Below are 20,266 nucleotides of genomic sequence, written 5' to 3'. Positions count from 1 at the left end.
AATACTACTGTACATTTGTGTTCAAAACACAATTATTAGCTGTAAATATGGATTGTGTCTGCATAAATAAAAAACTATTTTTTTTTTTAATTTGCATGATACAATCATTTTTTATATGTTGAACTTTGTTAATTCATGCATGATTCATCAACAATTTTAACAAGTTTTGTATATTTTCATCAGCTGGCTATTCTGACAGAACTTGCCAAACCAGAAACTGCTAGTGGACGTCCATCCAGCACTGGTTTACTTAAGCATGAAAATTTTCAGCTACGGGTGGCAGCACCATGTCCATTTACAGTTGTGTAGTAGAAAGTATGTGTGTGCAAACTACTTAAGTGTGTCCTCTTTTTTCATTCCAACATTAGGTGCAGTGTGATCATTTCTTATGTCTTAATTTATAGGTTCAAAACACTTATGGGAGGGAGATTTTATTGTTGTTCTAGGAATTTCTGAGACTCATCCTTCTAAGTGACATTTTGTATTAGACAGTAGTTTAAGTGATAACACATTTTTAAAAAATTAGTGATCCAATATACTTAAAAGTCATTAGCTAAACAATAATTTCTTTAAAAAAGTACCAGATTTTTAATCTTATTAATTTAAAACATGAACCCAGATTGTCCAGTGCTTGGTCCTTATTGCTACCTTTTTTTGTATGTGGCTTCACTCAAACCAAATTTAAATATAAGCATTTATCATTGTATTGTATTTTCTTTGTTTTGGAGTCCATATGCAGAGATCTTCATGGATGTGGCCATCCAATTGTGTGCAGTCTTTATATAACTAGATGTTTGTTAACACCTTGACAACTATGGCCAGATATTATCTTGTGCTTGTCAACCCAGTTCAGTGGCTACCTGATATGTAAAAGCCCTATAACACTCTTGTTGATCATTGGCCTATAAAAAAGGAAATTTTCCCTAACCCACTTTTTTCTTAGAGTAGACTTTTCAATTTTCTGTTCACATTACCCACAAAGTTAATTTACTACTTTTAAAAGCTTGTCTTCTATTGACAAAATATTATTTGACATCACTCAGATCATGAAAAGCCTTAAAAAAGTTCAATCCATATCATATAAGCATAGAATGGATTGCTGTAGTTTAGTAGTACAAAAAATCTTGTTTCTGGTTTAAAACCTGTCCATATTTTGACTGATTGACTTGAACATTGTCATTTTCTGTACATTGCCAAGACAAAATGTTATAGAGATGAAAGACAAGACAGTGATATGTTCCAACTCAAACTTAATATTTCAAATAAAAAAATAATCATTTACTTTACAGTCTCTGGTGAAGAGAAAAATTTTAAATGCTTAGGATTTTCTTGGTTATTGTTTTGCGATAAGAAGATTCTCTTGATGAAAGATTATGAGATAGTGAAAGAGGTAGTGGTGGTTTATTTCTAACTTAACTTACTAATCAAAATATATTAAGGACAAAGTGAATTTCAGATGTGGTTTAATTAAATTTGAATTATTTGAGATATCAAGATTACACCAAAGAATACAGATATACAATAGAATCTACAGCTAGAACTAACCTCTTGAAAATGTCAGGTTACATAGGCTACTTTTGGGTTGTCACCACTCACATGTTAGGATGATAATGTGTTCTCATCATTTCAAATTTTCCTAATATTTTTTCATCACATTTTTATTCTTTAATAGGTCTTTTTTCTTTAGTCTGTTGTTATTGAATGACTATTGATAAGACTTTTCTCCAATGTTTAGTATTTATTAATGAGACTGTTCATGTATAAACTCATTAAGTGATACTGTGTTAGCTCTTAATTGTGTTTTTTGTTGTTTTAAAACATTTCATTTGTAATTGAACTGAATCATTGGTTGGTATTTGGTAAACATGATGTATTGTTCTAACTGGCATTGTTCGTTCATTTACAAAGAATGCTCATTGCCATATTCAAAAGAAAACTGTTTAAACCTTGTGTGCAATATAATCGACTCAATAAAGAAATCATGGATATAGTTTTTTTTTTTTATTTTTTTATTTATGTTGAATTACATTTTATAAAGTTTGATCATTTTAAAAGACATTCTCTATCTCCATGTAAGGTTTTCTGTTCTCGTGACCTGTTCTCTATCTCCATGTAAGGTGTTCTGTTCTCTTGACCTGTTCTTTATCTCCATGTAAGGTGTTCTGTTCTCTATCTCCATGTAAGGTGTTCTGTTCTCTTGACCTGTTCTCTATCTCCATGTAAGGTATTCTGTTCTCTATCTCCATGTAAGGTGTTCTGTTCTCTATCTCCATGTAAGGTGTTCTGTTCTCGACCTGTTCTCTATCTCCATGTAAGGTGTTCTGTTCTCTATCTCTATGTAAGGTGTTCTGTTCTCTATCTCCATGTAAGGTGTTCTGTTCTCTATCTCCATGTAAGGTGTTCTGTTCTCTATCTCCATGTAAGGTGTTCTGTTCTCTATCTCCATGTAAGGTGTTCTGTTCTCTATCTCCATGTAAGGTGTTCTGTTCTCTATCTCCATGTAAGGTGTTCTGTTATCTATCTCCATGTAAGGTGTTCTGTTATCTATCTCCATGTAAGGTGTTCTGTTCTCTATCTCCATGTAAGATGTTCTGTTCTCGTGACCTGTTCTTTATCTCCATGTAAGGTGTTCTGTTCTCTTGACCTGTTCTTTATCTCCATGTAAGGTGTTCTGTTATCGTGACCTGTTCTCTATCTCCATGTAAGGTGTTCTGTTCTCGTGACCTGTTCTTTATCTCCATGTAAGGTGTTCTGTTCTCGTGACTTGTTCTCTATCTCCATGTAAGGTGTTCTGTTCTCTATCTCCATGTAAGGTGTTCTGTTCTCTATCTCCATGTAAGGTGTTCTGTTCTCTATCTCCATGTAAGGTGTTCTGTTATCTATCTCCATGTAAGGTGTTCTGTTATCTATCTCCATGTAAGGTGTTCTGTTCTCTATCTCCATGTAAGATGTTCTGTTCTCGTGACCTGTTCTTTATCTCCATGTAAGGTGTTCTGTTCTCTTGACCTGTTCTTTATCTCCATGTAAGGTGTTCTGTTATCGTGACCTGTTCTCTATCTCCATGTAAGGTGTTCTGTTCTCGTGACCTGTTCTTTATCTCCATGTAAGGTGTTCTGTTCTCGTGACTTGTTCTCTATCTCCATGTAAGGTGTTCTGTTCTCTATCTCCATGTAAGGTGTCCTGTTCTCTTTCTCCATGTAAGGTGTTCTGTTCTCTATCTCCATGTAAGGTGTTCTGTTATCGTGACCTGTTCTCTATCTCCATGTAAGGTGTTCTGTTCTCTATCTCCATGTAAGGTGTTCTGTTCTCTATCTCCATGTAAGGTGTTCTGTTCTCTTGACCTGTTCTCTATCAATCTCAGCCTTGGCACAACTTGTTTTCAAAGCATACAAAAGCTTATCATGTGGGACTTTAATATTTCACTGCATTTTGTTCTTCTGGTACTACATACAAATAATACTAACAACTCAGTTAAAGAACATTACCTTATGTCCACTCATTATTCAACATTTAAAAAAATAATAATAATTTCTAGCATTTTAAAAAAATTATTTCCTTCTCAACCTGTCTGTCTTGTACCGGCTCTGAAAGTGAATCAATCAGGTCGACAAGTGTGTAATAGGAAGCAATGTATCCAGATGTGTCTGAAAGGCAGAATTAGTCAATGTTATGAAACATCAACCCATCTAAAATTAATGAATAAGTTCTTTCAAAGAAAAAAATCCGAGCATCCCCCGCTCAAAATTCACTAAATTCAACATTCTCACCATCACTATCCAAGTGGTCATAGAAGGGGACATTTTAACACTCTAGCTTTTTTTTTTTAATTTTCTTCATAATGCTGGCTGTATTTCTCTCTCATTTATCCTATTGAGGTTTCTGAAGGAATGAAATTTAGGTTGCGGCATTCTTTCGCGGGCTGGAACCAGAATCTGCTGAAGTGATAGTAACTTTAACATGAATCTGGTGAAGTGATAGTAGCTTTAACATGATGTTGTGTTTCTGTTCGTGTTTACTAATACAAACGTTTCCTTGATGTTTGACAAGGACAATCGGTGTTTAAGATGGCAGCTTGGTCGTGTGGCGTGTAGTCTTGGTGGTCCCGAGTTTGAACCTTGCCAGCCGCCCCGCAGTCTTGAGCGAGGTTTGTGCAACGATGGCATAACTTTCAATTCTGTTGGAACTTCCAAAAAAACATGGAGGACAAAAGAGAATGCAGTTCAGGGGCGGCAGTAAATGAAAGCGTTGTTGGAATAGAGTTTGTGTGTTTCCGTGGACACATGAGACAGACTTTGTCTACATCTCATTAGGCCTTGTAAGCTGCCATACTTGTATAGGCCTAGTATGCACAAGATCTAGAGTTCTCTTACCAACCGCTTGAACTTTGTGATGTTGGACAATCCCTTCACGTATCCACTTCAATGCTGCTGCTAACATTGTTTTCTTGTGGCTATTGGTAAGAAAGGCGGCCAGGTGCGGGGAAGGGTATATAAAATATATTTCGACAAGTTCGTCCACCGTAGTTCGATGATGACCACTTTTGTCATCCAGGGAAATGAGGGCTTTGCACTGGGATTTTGTGCCTCCTCATTTGGCTGGTGAGACCTATGTGAGCCCGGAATGTTGGCTGCACACTGGGCAGGTTATTCCAGCTGGAGTTAGTGTCATTGTCCTTAGGCCTACTTTTTTTTTTTCTTTGACGTCTTTCTTCTGCCAGCGCTGTTCTCTTGCCCTCTGCAATTTGTGCTCCTGTTTTTACATCGCGACGCCATGATGCCCTGTCACGTGAGACTCATGTACTTCCGCTCATGTACCTGGGAGACGGAAGCGGGGCAGTGCGCCATGTAGATGACAACAGAAGTTTGTGCTGACAAGTCCCAGCTCCCTCATCCCTCGGACATGCCACAGAATAGCTGTGACCTAATTTGGGGGGATTTACCCTCCCCCCCACACACACACCTACACACCCACACACCCGTAAAAAGGTGCGACTTAGATGTGAAAATATATCGCATACAATCGTTTTGATCTGTTGTGATATGTACTCTTTTAGCTGGAACAGATGTTTGTTTAAATCCAGACTCCATTGTAGACAGATCAAAGGTTCATTATAATGCAAACAATATCAATATTTATTTGTTATAAGAAGACATATAGACGTACATTTCAATTGACATACCCATGTACCGAAAAAATGTCCCTTTTTTTGGACTGATGAACCTAGTAAGCTGGTCTTTGTTGAAATTGACAAATCATTCCATATACTTGTAAGCCTGAATGACAAAGGTTATCTTCCCTGCACTAAACCACTGGAAAAAACTATGTCATTAAAAAAAAAAAAAAACTTGTCTGTAGCAGTGTAGGGGAGATAATAGATACCGAATAGGATCACCCTTCCGGAACAGAATTTGAACAAAGCATTTACATTGTACGACTTTGTTTCAGGATGTGTGTGTGTGTGTGTGTGTGTTTATATAAGTGTGTCTTCGTTAAGAACTACATTCTGGATTAAAAAACCAAAAACAATGCGAGCATTGTCATATGTTGAGGTGACGACTTGGCCTAATAGCTTTGTATTGGATCCCAGTGCATCTCTATATGGTAAATATGCTCGTTGTATGCATGTTACATATATAGGCCTACTATAGTGTATATGAATAATAATACTTATATATATAATATAATATAATATAATATATATTGTAATATAATATAATATAACAAATAGGCCTATATGAAAATTTAAATGTTCATAGATCCAGGGTAGGCCTATATAAGTAGCATATACATTTGTTTATTATTCAGATATGTAGATCTTTTCAGTGTCAATATATTTTGAATGTAATATGCAAATACCCTTTGAACCATTTTAGATCTAAATTAAAACCAGATTTGTCACGTAGGATTAGGCTGGTTCCTGTTCTTTACTTACAAATATAACATTTAGACCTACATAAAAATGTTATTACATTCAGGGAAGCACTATTACTTATTTCTGCCACTGGTCAGAAATAGGCAAATGACCCTTCACTGTTCCACTGTCTAGTTTCTGAGCAAATGATCGTTCTCTGTTCTATTGTTTAGTGTCTTGAAGGAAATGACCTCCCTTATTTCTTTCTCACCTGTCAGACTTTTGAATTCTTTATTCCACTTCAGTTCTACTTTAAAACTAAAAGAAGGGACCAAGACATAGTGCAAAGGCCGAGGCAGTGGATCGATACAGACATCATTCCCCTATGGTGTACCTCCAGAGCGGATTTTTACCTGGTGTGATACATTTATTTTCTCTGGACTCAGACTTTTTCAAGAGTTACGTGATAACACGCGATTTAAACCAGTGGTCTCCAAACTAACGTCCGCTGAACCCCAAGATTCTTTGAGAGTTTCGTCATTGGATCTCAAATTGTTCTTTGATATACGTTTAGTCTATCGTGTTCTTGACCATCACTCAAAAGATAATGGCTGTAAAAATTGAGAAAGTTAAATAAAAAAGCGAAACAAAAAAAAAACCTCAGAGAAATAAATAAATTTAGAACCGATGATATAAAGATTAACTATTGATTTGCCTAATTAATTTATTGTAAGTAAAGCTGTTTTAAAAATACAACAAAGGTGCTAACGTCAGTATCCTGGCATATGTGTCTGACAAAATTTAAATCAATCTGACATCAAGAAGAGGTAAGTGTATATAAGTTAAACTAGACTAAGTATCTCCCTTCCTTCGTTCTCCTTCGTTCTCTCTCCTTCACTGTTTCAATCATTCACTCATCCCCCCCTCTCTATCTCTCTCTCTCCCTCTTTCTCTACTGTAAACCTTCACACTGAGGCTGCACCATGCATTGTAAAGGCCCTACATTATGTATTGTAGTCAATGTAGGCCTATCAGTTTGAGCTTGAGTTAAAATATGTTAATTAGTTAGTATTAAATGAATCAAACTGAACCATTTTATGGGCGAGACATTAAGTATCATTTGTCATACACTATTAGTTCTCTACATTTTGGGATACGAGTATTCGTTTCAGTGAGGATTTGGCTCGTCAAAACGTGTCTAAGTTTTCTTTTAGAATGCAATCTAGTTTTAAAGAGTGACTTTTCTGTGACATTTTTTTCTAAATGACGTTTCACGTGGAAATGTTTTGAAATTTTGAAGCGTTGCTACATTTTGTTTCTTTACTTTGTAAGTGTTGACGTTCTATCATACAGGAACATTATTACATCCTCGTCCAAACATGCAGGATGGCCCGGGTGGAGGGGAAGAAGGGTTTGAACTCTGAACCATCATGACAACAGTCTGAAGCGACACCTGACCAGGCAGCATCGTTTCGCCTCCTCTAAGAGTCAGATCATTGAAGCCTCTCAGAAATGAGTTTAAAAGTTCGTCTTCATTGTTTTCATTACCTCCTTGAGATCACACAATTGTTTTTTGTTACTTTATATTACATCCATAACCCTACATAGTTTTTACATCCATAACCCTACATATATTTTTACATCGTTAACCCTACATAGTTTTTACATCCATAACCCTACATAGTTTTTACATCCATAACCCTACATAGTTTTTACATCCATAACAATACATAGTTTTTACATCCATAACCCTACATAGTTTTTACATCCATAACAATACATAGTTTTTACATCCATAACCCTACATAGTTTTACATCCATAACAATACATAGTTTTTACATCCATAACAATAAATAGTTTTTACATCGTTAACCCTACATAGTTTTTACATCCATAACAATACATAGTTTTTACATCCATAACCCTACATAGTTTTTACATCCATAACAATACATAGTTTTTACATCCATAACCCTACATAGTTTTTACATCCATAACAATACATAGTTTTTACATCCATAACCCTACATAGTTTTTACATCCATAACAATACATAGTTTTTACATCCATAACCCTACATAGTTTTTACATCGTTAACCCTACATAGTTTTTACATCGTTAACCCTACATAGTTTTTACATCCATAACAATACATAGTTTTTACATCCATAACCCTACATAGTTTTTACATCCATAACCCTACATAGTTTTTACATCGTTAACCCTACATAGTTTTTACATCGTTAACCCTACATAGTTTTTACCCTACATAGTTTTTACATCGTTAACCCTACATAGTTTTTACATCGTTAACCCTACATAGTTTTTACATCGTTAACCCTACATAGTTTTTACATCCATAACAATACATAGTTTTTACATCCATAACCCTACATAGTTTTTACATCCATAACCCTACATAGTTTTTACATCGTTAACCCTACATAGTTTTTACATCCATAACCCTACATAGTTTTTACATCGTTAACCCTACATAGTTTTTACATCCATAACCCTACATAGTTTTTACATCCATAACAATACATAGTTTTTACATCCATAACCCTACATAGTTTTTACATCCATAACAATACATAGTTTTTACATCGTTAACCCTACATAGTTTTTACATCCATAACCCTACATAGTTTTTACATCCATAACAATACATAGTTTTTACATCGTTAACCCTACATAGTTTTTACATCCATAACAATACATAGTTTTTACATCGTTAACCCTACATAGTTTTTACATCGTTAACCCTACATAGTTTTTACATCCATAACAATACATAGTTTTTACATCCATAACCCTACATAGTTTTTACATCCATAACCCTACATAGTTTTTACATCGTTAACCCTACATAGTTTTTACATCGTTAACCCTACATAGTTTTTACATCGTTAACCCTACATAGTTTTTACATCCATAACAATACATAGTTTTTACATCCATAACCCTACATAGTTTTTACATCCATAACCCTACATAGTTTTTACATCGTTAACCCTACATAGTTTTTACATCCATAACCCTACATAGTTTTTACATCGTTAACCCTACATAGTTTTTACATCCATAACCCTACATAGTTTTTACATCCATAACAATACATAGTTTTTACATCCATAACCCTACATAGTTTTTACATCCATAACAATACATAGTTTTTACATCGTTAACCCTACATAGTTTTTACATCCATAACAATACATAGTTTTTACATCGTTAACCCTACATAGTTTTTACATCGTTAACCCTACATAGTTTTTACATCCATAACAATACATAGTTTTTACATCCATAACCCTACATAGTTTTTACATCGTTAACCCTACATAGTTTTTACATCCATAACCCTACATAGTTTTTACATCCATAACAATACATAGTTTTTACATCCATAACCCTACATAGTTTTTACATCCATAACAATACATAGTTTTTACATCGTTAACCCTACATAGTTTTTACATCCATAACAATACATAGTTTTTACATCGTTAACCCTACATAGTTTTTACATCGTTAACCCTACATAGTTTTTACATCCATAACAATACATAGTTTTTACATCCATAACCCTACATAGTTTTTACATCCATAACCCTACATAGTTTTTACATCGTTAACCCTACATAGTTTTTACATCCATAACCCTACATAGTTTTTACATCCATAACTAAATCGTCTTTTTCCTACTTCAGACAATTCCTTTTTTTCCTTAAATTTTATTACTTTTCATATTTTTGCTTAGGTTGATGCGGCCCGTAAAAATCAAATAAAACAAACCTACTCTAAGTCTTCATACAACGTTTTTCGCGGTTAAACACGTTTTCTAGCGTGACTCTAATGTGTGGCAAGTAGCCATGAAAGTTAGACACCTATACCTCAATTGTCCTCAATGGACCCCTAAACTATACGTCATAAATTAAATGGAGAATGTGGATGGGTAAAGTGATCTCAAGAAAGTAAATATTTGTCAAGAAGTCATAAAGTCAATTTAGCCTACAGTGTTCAGTTTGTCGCGAGCTTAGATAACGACCAAAGAGAAAAAGTGAACAATAAACTCTTACTATAAAGTAAAGGTTCTAAAGTTCTTGAAGTGTGACTTTGAATGCAATGGAGACAATCTTGACTTCTCAAGATAAAAGGCACATCTATCCATCGCCACTCTTGATGTGTGTCCATGTAAGAATATTTACCATATGTGCATTGCGTTCTCCAGCGTAAATCATTAACTATAAGTATACTATTAATATTAGTATTAGTATAGTAATCCATTCGCTGATCAGAAAGATGCAGACTTCGAGATTGTTCTACATTTAATTAGAAGTGCTATCGGTTGAAGTATTTAAACAAAAAAACAGACTTATGTCTTCGATTATATTGAATATTCTACTCGTTGGTGAAAGTATTTAGAATGTAAAATCTTTCCGATCTAGTACTGAACGCACAGCCTACAAACTTTATCGGATACATTGTTGACAACGTTCTGTGACTGAAGGCTACTGCATGCTGTTGCTATGTAAACAACACATTCTTTTATCGTGTTGAAAATTGCGTTGATGCAGGGGCGGAAATGTAGATATATTATATCCTTTGTCTTACTAAAGTCACTTAATGAATAAAAAATAGCTGACGAATGTAGAGACAATGTCGGAATAACTAAAAAAAAAACACTTTGAAAAAGTACCGACTCCTTTGTACTGAAACATCTTTAGCAGTGTAATGGTCCAATTCTGATTCCTGGACGTCTCAGTTCTGTTCTATTTGTTAAGCTATCAAGTTCAAGTTTCCTCATTGACCTATCAGATGTCCGTAGCCTACTTTACCTGCCACGTTCCAATGTACAATGTGGCTTTGGATTCGGCTCAAATGTCATTGGACCAGACATCGGTGAATCAAAGTCTCCAATGCAAAGGGGCGCGGATGGTTGGAGGGCGTCTGGAGTTAGAACAATGTGTCACGTGTTCACTTACGAAACTACGCTCCCCTCCCAAATCCTCTATTTTTGTGTACCGAAACTTCTTTTAAAAAGCTTATACCAACTCACTCTGTCTATCTGTCTGGTAAAAAGTTTGTACATGTTAATATCTGATCAAGATTTCTGGTACCTGAATCAATAAAAATAATTTTAAAAACTATTCGGTAATTAGGCTAATTCTTTTGTTTGGTATCGAACACGGGAAATAAATCGTACTTGACAGACAGAAAAAGAGAGGAAATAAATCGCACTTGACAGACAGACAAACAGAGACAAATAGAGTGAGTTGATATAAGCTTTGTAAAAATATTTCTAATTGCATAGATTTATTATTGCAAGTCTAGATCTATTACAAATGTATTTCCATGAATAATAAAAACTAATTGAAACAATTACACTTAATATAAGCTTTGTTTTTTTTTAAAGTATTTTCTAAAATATTTATCTTGTTTTAACTACTGAAGTCTGAAATTGTACAATGTCTATGCTAATATGAGTAGGCTAAATGAACTAAATGAAGATATCTCTACCCTAGTCCATAAAACTGCAAATGTCCATGTCACAAACAAGTCAGCTATGTCTCTGACCTAACTACTTAGAAGTTGAGGTGATGAGAAAATCTTTTGGAAAGGCCTCAGCAATGAGTAAGATTTTCTTTTTTACTAGAGTCTTGAATTGAAAATGTCCGACTTCAAGTGGACTTTAACCAGGGAACCTTAATTGGGTAGCTCGATGCTTAGCTACTTGGCCACGAAGCCAGATATCAATCTTTAGCTTGTATCTTTTGCAGACTTAACGAATTTTTTAATTTGAATTCATTAACACACTCAATTACTAATCCTCGAGATAAAAAAAAAAAGTCGGATTCTCTACCATGGGCTACTGCACTAAGCTGACAACTCAAGAGAGTGACCGCTCGACACTCTTGGAAGTGGGTTTTCCGATTTCCATAGTTTGAGAATCGTCACTTACATTTAGGTACACGATACGGAAAGAACTTGGGGAAAGTAAATACTTGGTCACGGGGTACAAACTACTGCCTTGACAAGTCAAGTACTGCACTTAGCACTGATAGGAGGAAAAGAATGCTAAAAAATTTGTGATGGCCTGTGTTTCGGGTCAAATGTTTAAAGTGTTTTGTTCATGGTTTGTTAGTTTGTTATTTTAAAATGGAAGATTGGATTATTAATCTACACCTTCTAAAAAGAAAGTAGAGCCTAATGATTGATCCATGATTAATCGAGATCTAGATCAGTTCTTATAGGGCCTACAAAAAAATAGTTAAGAAATAATTTTTGTATCAAGAACGTTTCGGGGTTTACAGGTGCAAGTGAGAACTATTGGAACTAAGTTACTACTAAGCTTTTTTGCACATTTTTTAACCAACCAAAATTTATTTTGTACAATATTTTCTATACAGAAACTATTTTTTGTATTGCTTAGTCAAACTAAATAGATGCCTGTAGTGATCTTGTCTAGCCTATACAATGAAATGTCCTTTTGTTTCTTATTTTGAAGCACTCTATCACTTATCTCCCCTCTCCTTCTTATAGATCTATATTTTCTCACGCTCTCAGACTTGAAGTTAACTGCAAGATTGATGTTGATTTAACAAAATATATTACTCGATAATCAAACCATTTGTAAATGTATCCCTAAAGAACAAACTAATAGAAAGTTAGACACACACACAAAAGTTGTATTGTTACGTTGAAATGAGTCTGAAGGCTTTAAAAAAGTGTATTGTTATTTATGTTAAACAGTCTCAAGACTTAAAAAAGAAAGTGTATTGTTATTTATGTTAAACAGTCTCAAGACTTAAAAAAGAAAGTATATTGTTATTTATGTTAAACAGTCTCAAGACTTAAAAAAGAAAGTGTATTGTTATTTATGTTAAACAGTCTCAAGACTTAAAAAAGAAAGTGTATTGTTATTTACGTTAAACAGTCTCAAGACTTAAAAAAGAAAGTGTATTGTTATTTATGTTAAACAGTCTCAAGACTTAAAAAAGAAAGTGTATTGTTATTTATGTTAAACAGTCTCAAGACTTAAAAAAGAAAGTGTATTGTTATTTATGTTAAACAGTCTCAAGACTTAAAAAAGAAAGTGTATTGTTATTTATGTTAAACAGTCTCAAGACTTAAAAAAGAAAGTGTATTGTTATTTATGTTAAACAGTCTCAAGACTTAAAAAAGAAAGTGTATTGTTATTTATGTTAAACAGTCTCAAGACTTAAAAAAGAAAGTGTATTGTTATTTATGTTAGACAGTCTCAAGACTTAAAAAAGAAAGTGTATTGTTATTTATGTTAAACAGTCTCAAGACTTAAAAAAGAAAGTGTATTGTTATTTATGTTAAACAGTCTCAAGACTTAAAAAAGAAAGTGTATTGTTATTTATGTTAAACAGTCTCAAGACTTAAAAAAGAAAGTGTATTGTTATTTATGTTAAACAGTCTCAAGACTTAAAAAAGAAAGTGTATTGTTATTTATGTTAAACAGTCTCAAGACTTAAAAAAGAAAGTGTATTGTTATTTATGTTAAACAGTCTCAAGACTTAAAAAAGAAAGTGTATTGTTATTTATGTTAAACTGTCTCAAGACTTAAAAAAGAAAGTATATTGTTATTTATGTTAAACAGTCTCAAGACTTAAAAAAGAAAGTATATTGTTATTTATGTTAAACAGTCTCAAGACTTAAAAAAGAAAGTGTATTGTTATTTATGTTAAACAGTCTCAAGACTTAAAAAAGAAAGTGTATTGTTATTTATGTTAAACAGTCTCAAGACTTAAAAAAGAAAGTGTATTGTTATTTATGTTAAACAGTCTCAAGACTTAAAAAAGAAAGTATATTGTTATTTATGTTAAACAGTCTCAAGACTTAAAAAAGAAAGTGTATTGTTATTTATGTTAAACAGTCTCAAGACTTAAAAAAGAAAGTGTATTGTTATTTATGTTAAACAGTCTCAAGACTTAAAAAAGAAAGTGTATTGTTATTTATGTTAAACAGTCTCAAGACTTAAAAAAGAAAGTGTATTGTTATTTATGTTAAACAGTCTCAAGACTTAAAAAAGAAAGTGTATTGTTATTTATGTTAAACAGTCTCAAGACTTAAAAAAGAAAGTGTATTGTTATTTATGTTAAACAAGCAATAGAAAAAGAAATACTTTTTAAAGCCAATGCTTATCTAAGGGGAAATAACCGCAATTTACTACTATTTTTATCTGAAAATTACAGTGTTTAGCTCCTTTTCTGCTGTATAAAACATAATTAATTAGTACTAAATGGTTAATTAATTGGTTAATTTTTGGATTGATTCGTGTATTGTTATCAACTATGAATAATTATGCAAAATTTCAACTTCATCCAAGAATGGGAAGTTGGAGAAAAAACGTGTCAAAATGTATTCCAAATCAAACAAAATAATTAATCATCAACAATTAATTGACTAATTGTTTTTTTTTATAATTGATTCATGTTTTGTCAGGTTAAATGATTAATTGAGCAAAGTTTTAACTTGATCCGAGAATGGGAAATGGGAGGAAAAACATGTTCCAACTGTTTACCACAGAGGCAGACAGACAGATTGAGTTGATATAAGCTTTGTAAAAAAGAGAGAGAGACACAGACAGAGAGAGAGAGATGCAGACAGACAGAGAGAGAGGCAGAGAGACAGAGAGAGAGAGACAGAGAGAGAGGCAGAGAGAGAGACAGAGAGCAAGTATTTTAATGACCTACCAGTACCACGAAAAACAAAAGAATGGAGACGAAGATCTACTGATACATTAATATACAGCATGGTGTGTGTGTGGGGGGGGGGGAGTAAATCAGTTGGGGGGGGGGGTAGGTAAACACAGAATATTTGTGAAACACAAAGCCTTACTTGTAGCATGTGCAAAAATGAAACACTCATTATAAAAACCAGTTAAGCTTTCAAAGCTACAAGTGTAACATTTCAATTGTGCTTGTATGTGTTATAAAGATTTTCAAATAATAGATCCAGATTCTTGACTTGCCAACGACTTTAGAACCAGTGTCGGGGATGAATGTGTACCAGTGTCGGGGATGAATGTGTACCAGTGTCGGGGATGAATGTGTACCAGTGTTGGGGATGAATGTGTTCAACGCCTATTACTTGCACCACATCACCTTTGACAACGAATGCGTTCTAGTTTTGTTTGTTTTGGTTCTATAACAATCAAGTGTCTGTGTAACACGAGGGGGAGGGGGGGGGATAATGTCTGTTTATATTTTTAAAAATGTTGACGCTATTCAAACGCATTTTTTGTTTCAGGGCATCAAGAAGTCATTGAAACAAAGGCTTCCATTGAAATACCATTCGTGAATGTTAGTTTTGTTCTAACGTTTTGCTTTCGGATAGACAAATCGAGACCTTCCCGTCAAGACAAAAAGACGTCTGCAAGCTAGACATATGAAACTATGAAGAGCGATCGCAGGTTGACGTTTATGACCTTAGCACCTTCACGACGGACTCGGTTATCGGCAGCCCACTTTGTCTTCACACTCAGCCTCTGCTGGTAGAAATGACCTTTCATGAACCTGGTCACTAACTTCACTGTTTACATTGTGCGGTAGCTGTCAAGCTAAGTGGGTGACGAAAGGCTTTCTGAAGACATAATGGTACCCGTGGTATGGAGCTATGCAAGTATGTAGTTACTAGAGGTCTAGTGGAATGTTAATGTTTTTTTTTTGAATCAAACTTTCTATAATATATTTTTTTTTATATAATTTGATGGATCATTCTCTTCACTACTTAATAGGCTTAGCTTTGGTGAATTCAAAATGTAAAATTATCCATGCAGAAAATGCTCTGTGTGCGTGTGTGTGTGTTATTTTCCTTCAAGCTTTTAGTTTTCCTATTTGAAATGCCCACGCTTTTCATGATAAAGTGTATTGAACAATGAACAATCTCTGAATAATATTGACCTTGCACGTTCGAAGGACCACCAATACTTATTCATTAGTCTTGTAATCTTTCTTGGCAATGTAATTCCATATAATACTTAACTGTATAAAGTTTATTTGTTTCAATAGGAGCAGTTGAAAACATTTTGGTTCACATGTAAATATTATTTTTTCAGATGACACTACATAGTTCAACTGGTGTTGCAGAGATCTCAGAGATCAAACTTCACTAAAGAATCAACGGAGCATCTTTTTTATAATTAATAGCGCTTTGAAAAAGCCAAAATGTTTCTGGATGTTATTAAAAACGCATTTGGCTGTCGACGTAAGTCTTGGTTATATAAATTATTGCCAGCGTTTTTACAAGTTTTTCTGGTCATTACAATCTGGCACTTTCTAAAATCTCGAGATTCACACGAGTCACGAAATGTGCGCACCACCAGTGACGACGGTGGTAAAACTGCACCCCTTTGCTCGCCAGGTGAGTACGCCACTGGAAACAAGCTCAGCCTCGGCTCTCTCGTAGCAATAGAAGATGAGGGGTTTATTTTACGAGATCCCATGCAACCACTTTTCTTGAACGTAGAGATTTTCGTCAGGGATTCGGAACTAGGTACCCTGATACTTTACCCTGCCGGAACCCCTGTCATTATCAGCAGGACTAAAGACAGTGATGAAAAAGTGGGCGATGAACTAGTATTTTTTGATGACAATAATGAAGAAGGACTTAAAGGCGGCATGGAAGAAGAAAGACTGTATGCTAAAGATACTAGCAAGACAGCCAATCAATTTGTCGAAGACATTCAAAAAGACAGCTATCTCGTTAATAATCGCCTGGAAGAATCTCAGGTAGAGCAAGCGCAAGACAAACCAAACATTAACGGGATGTTGGTGGCGGACGAGATGCTTCGTGTCAGACCTGAAGACCAGAAAGGCCAACAGGAGATTCTTGAAGCCTTGGAAGAACACGACGATGCTAAGGAGCCCGGTGACACAGATGGTCTTCAGGAACGAGAGCACGCCATCCCAATGTACGAAGCAGTTAATGAACAAAATCAGGAGCAAGCGTTTTTAAAGCCATCAAGCTTTCCTATTTACAAGAAAAAACATTTCGCCCAAGTTAATGACCAGGGAAAACTGTTGCAACCGAAGAAAGCAACATTAAAATCAGCTGTGTTTGACCAGATGCGAAACAATAAATTTATTGCTGATAGTTCTACAACTAAATTTTCCAGTCACACTTTCCCTTCAGTAACACAGACTTCTAAGCTTCCAGATACTGGTGCACAAGGTCAATGGAAAGCACAAACCAATAATGCTGAGCAAAGTCAGTTTTCTGCTGGATATGAAGATCGTATTAAAAAGTTTAAATACGAATATTTTGGCCGTTACGTAGATGCATCCCACAGAACTGGTAATATTGCTATTCCATACGTCCTTATAAACCCTCAACGTTGTGGGTTTCCCGAAGCAATAGACATACTGTACATCATCAACTCCTTACCTCAGAACTCCGAGCAGCGTCAGAGAATACGTGACACTTTTTCAGCCTCCAAATTTTTTCAGCCTCGCGTTATAGCCTATGTGTTTTTGCTTGGCATTTCAAAGATCCCTGGTTTACAAACAAAGCTAAAGCAAGAAAATCTCATGTACGGAGACGTGGTCCAGGGTGATTTTCAGGACACTCCAGGGAACGCATCATTGAAAGGACTTATGGGGCTACGCTGGGTTTTACAGTATTGCCCCCAAGTTGACTTTGTTATGAAAATTGATGACGAGGTTTTTGTTGACTCGGACAAATTGTTGAATGGGTTGTTACCAGTTGTGAGGAAAACAGTCCCACAACGCTCAGTGCTCTGTGCCTTCAATTCGCAGGGACCCATCCCCCGAGTTGGATCTAATTCATTCACATTTGATATGTTCCCAAACCGAACATTACTGAGGCCCTACTGCAAGGGCTATGCTGTAATTATTTCACGTTCCTTGATTCAAAGCCTCGTTGAGGCTGCAAAGCATGTACCACTATTGCACGTCGATGACTTCTATCTGTACGGCGTGCTCCCATTTATCGTCGGTGGAGTGGACGTCTACGACCTCGGGAACAAGAGAGCGTTTCACGACTTCGGCGTTGAGGCTGTCAGTTGCTATGAGAACATGGGAGACAAATGTCCCTATGTGGCTTCCAAAGCGTTCAGTGATCGTTTCACGTCACTGTGGGACATGTTGCAAGCCAGAATGTCACGCTCTGGTGGAAAGTGGAATTCAAAACTTTCTTTATGGAATATTCCGAGTTTTAAGAGAAATTTTTGAGGATGAAAGAAACTTGTTCCACTTTGACCTTTGGAAAAGTGTAGCGAGAGAACGTTTAGTTTATGTTTACGTTGGGTACATGAGTATCAATGTGACATTTCAAGTAGGAGATGTTTTGTACATTTACGTTGGTCTAATATAGAGACATATCATAAGCCTAAGTTTCATCTATGTTCAATATGTAAGTGCTTTAAGCTTGTTTTATTTAAGGCTGTTAGATATTTGTATTTTTGACACATGTAACAAAGTCATTCGAGTCACAGTGGGGGAAAGTGCAATAGAAACACGTTCACATTTAGTGGTACTGTTTGTCTCTACTTCTAGATCTTGCAGAGTTCAAAGACTAAACCGTTATAAGCAGAATTTATATGGACCTTTGGGGATTGTAATGCATCAAGAATCAGTGGCGTAGCTTTGGATTTGGGGGCCCGGGAGGGCTTGATCTCTATTGGGGACCCTGCATTTTTGACATTCGACATCCTGACATGAGATAATGGCGTTATATATAATATTTAATGTAAAAACAAATTTCGGGTACTCAAGTGGGATGAGGGGGGATTTTCATATTTGGACCTCCCACCCTAGCTACGCCACTGTCAAGAAATTTTTTTTTTCGTGTAAAGTAGATGTGTTGGTTAGAGAGTGAATAGGAAAGAAGGAATGGGGCATTACTTACATTTCTTAGAGGGACAAGTACATTCAAATCAATGTACATTCAAGTTTCAATAAAAGTTTATTTTTATTTTCAAGATTTCTAAAGAAGTGAAAACATTTCATTGCGAAGAGGAAGAGGGGGTGCTTCCACCACAACCAAAAACAGCGTGCTGACAATGAAGAAATGTATTTATTTTGTATACAATGAATGTATACGAGAAAGTGTTTTTATTTGTCATGATTATATTGTGATCTTTTATTTTATTTGTGTAAGCTGATTCATAAGTTATTGAGTAAGATATAAGACCTGCTGTTTGAAGCATTTTGTTTCCTATAAGAACTGATTGTGATATATTATGGTGTATATTTAACAAAAAATGGCTTTTGAAATGTTTTATTAGTGACCTTTTTTTTTTATTCGAGCTAGTGTGTATGTGTGTGTGTGTATGCTTGGTGAAATGTAAGACTTGTTTTTGTGACGTAACACACATGCAAAAGTGGCGTAGCTACGAGGGGGGGGGGGAGGCTAGGAGGGGGGCAGAGATGGAGATGTGCAATGTTTCTCTACGTCTGACTTCCACGGTACCGAGGTCAAATCTAGACAATTTTCGTTCGAATTCATTGACCTGAGTAAGTTCACCCGGCACCAGTGATGACTAGATACATTTTTCTGATCATGTAAACATGGTTCAAGTTGATCTACCAAGAAAAGTAAAGCGAGAACGTGTCGATTCTAGACGAGAAATACAAGATGGATGAACTTGAGTGGTTCTGTTGCACTGAAACAATGGCGACTTCCCAATTTATGTCGAAAAAAAAATGAAAGCATCAAAAGTATGTCTGCCGATTGGGGAAAATGTTATGCTCACATGTGCTCTTGACTTCCCAAGTAATAAATACTTGGTCCAGTAGACTGTGAGATGCTGTTTATAGAATAGATCATTACATAGTGTGAATGAGCTTGACACGTTTGTTATACTGTCAACGAATCAATATGCACAAGAATAAAACTGTCATGTTTTCTCCAAGTATTCAATTTATTATTGGACAACTTGAACTGCAATTATTGATGAGATATCTTGCAAAAGTAGAGAGAGAAAACAGCTATCCACCATCTTATTGGTGTACCATAGGTGTGTCTCACTTTAAAAAACGTATTTTTGAATTTATAGAAATACATTTTAAAAACCCTTCACCTACAATTGCGTCCATGGTTAAGTCAATTATTAAGTAGTCCTAATTAAAAGTTCCACTTAGTCAGTATTATTAGGAATTACGAATTTCTGAAATGACGTTTTCAGTTCTCTCTCTCTCTCTCTTCCAAAAAAAAAAAAATAGCTATGATATTCAATGAATTTAAAATTGATTGATTTTTTTTGTTTACTTATGTACAAAACTGCATTGATCTATCAATTTGTCTTAGCAGAAATGCTTTACTTCTCAAGGCGCTGCGCTAGCCAATCAGTTTTATAGTCAATCCAGAAAATGTAAATCATTTTTTATAATACAATGCATAAAGAAGAGCGGTCAACTTGA

The 20,266-nt window shown here is 35.0% G+C and overlaps 2 protein-coding genes across 7 annotated transcripts in view; both read left to right on the top strand.

The window, feature by feature from the left end:
* LOC106073234 (vacuolar protein sorting-associated protein 8 homolog) overlaps positions 1–1,993 on the top strand; it is a 28,288-nt gene extending 26,295 nt beyond the window's left edge. Inside the window, exon 43 of the mRNA XM_013233739.2 lies at positions 184–1,993. Within this exon, the coding sequence (XP_013089193.2) occupies positions 184–309 (126 nt within the window). The 3' untranslated portion in view covers positions 310–1,993. The remainder of the gene's footprint in view (positions 1–183) is intronic.
* Positions 1,994–5,405: 3,412 nt separating this feature from the next.
* On the top strand, positions 5,406–19,125 carry LOC106073233 (uncharacterized). Of its 6 annotated transcripts, XM_056030495.1 has the most exons (5): positions 5,406–5,601; positions 6,613–6,678; positions 11,381–11,489; positions 15,135–15,506; positions 15,943–19,125. In XM_056030495.1, the coding sequence occupies exon 5, from the start codon at positions 16,052–16,054 to the stop codon at positions 18,074–18,076; it is 2,025 nt and encodes a 674-aa protein (XP_055886470.1). In that variant the 5' UTR covers positions 5,406–5,601; positions 6,613–6,678; positions 11,381–11,489; positions 15,135–15,506; positions 15,943–16,051; the 3' UTR covers positions 18,077–19,125. The 6 variants fall into 6 exon arrangements, with proteins under 6 accessions (XP_055886470.1, XP_013089187.2, XP_013089189.2 ...); XM_013233733.2 differs by lacking the exon at positions 6,613–6,678; XM_013233735.2 differs by lacking the exon at positions 11,381–11,489.
* The last annotated feature ends 1,141 nt before the right edge of the window (positions 19,126–20,266 follow it).

Source organism: Biomphalaria glabrata, chromosome 5 (genome assembly GCF_947242115.1).
Source record: "Biomphalaria glabrata chromosome 5, xgBioGlab47.1, whole genome shotgun sequence".
Taxonomy (NCBI): domain Eukaryota; kingdom Metazoa; phylum Mollusca; class Gastropoda; family Planorbidae; genus Biomphalaria; species Biomphalaria glabrata.
Note: the sequence above shows the minus strand (reverse complement) of the source record. Positions and strands in the feature narration are given on the sequence as shown.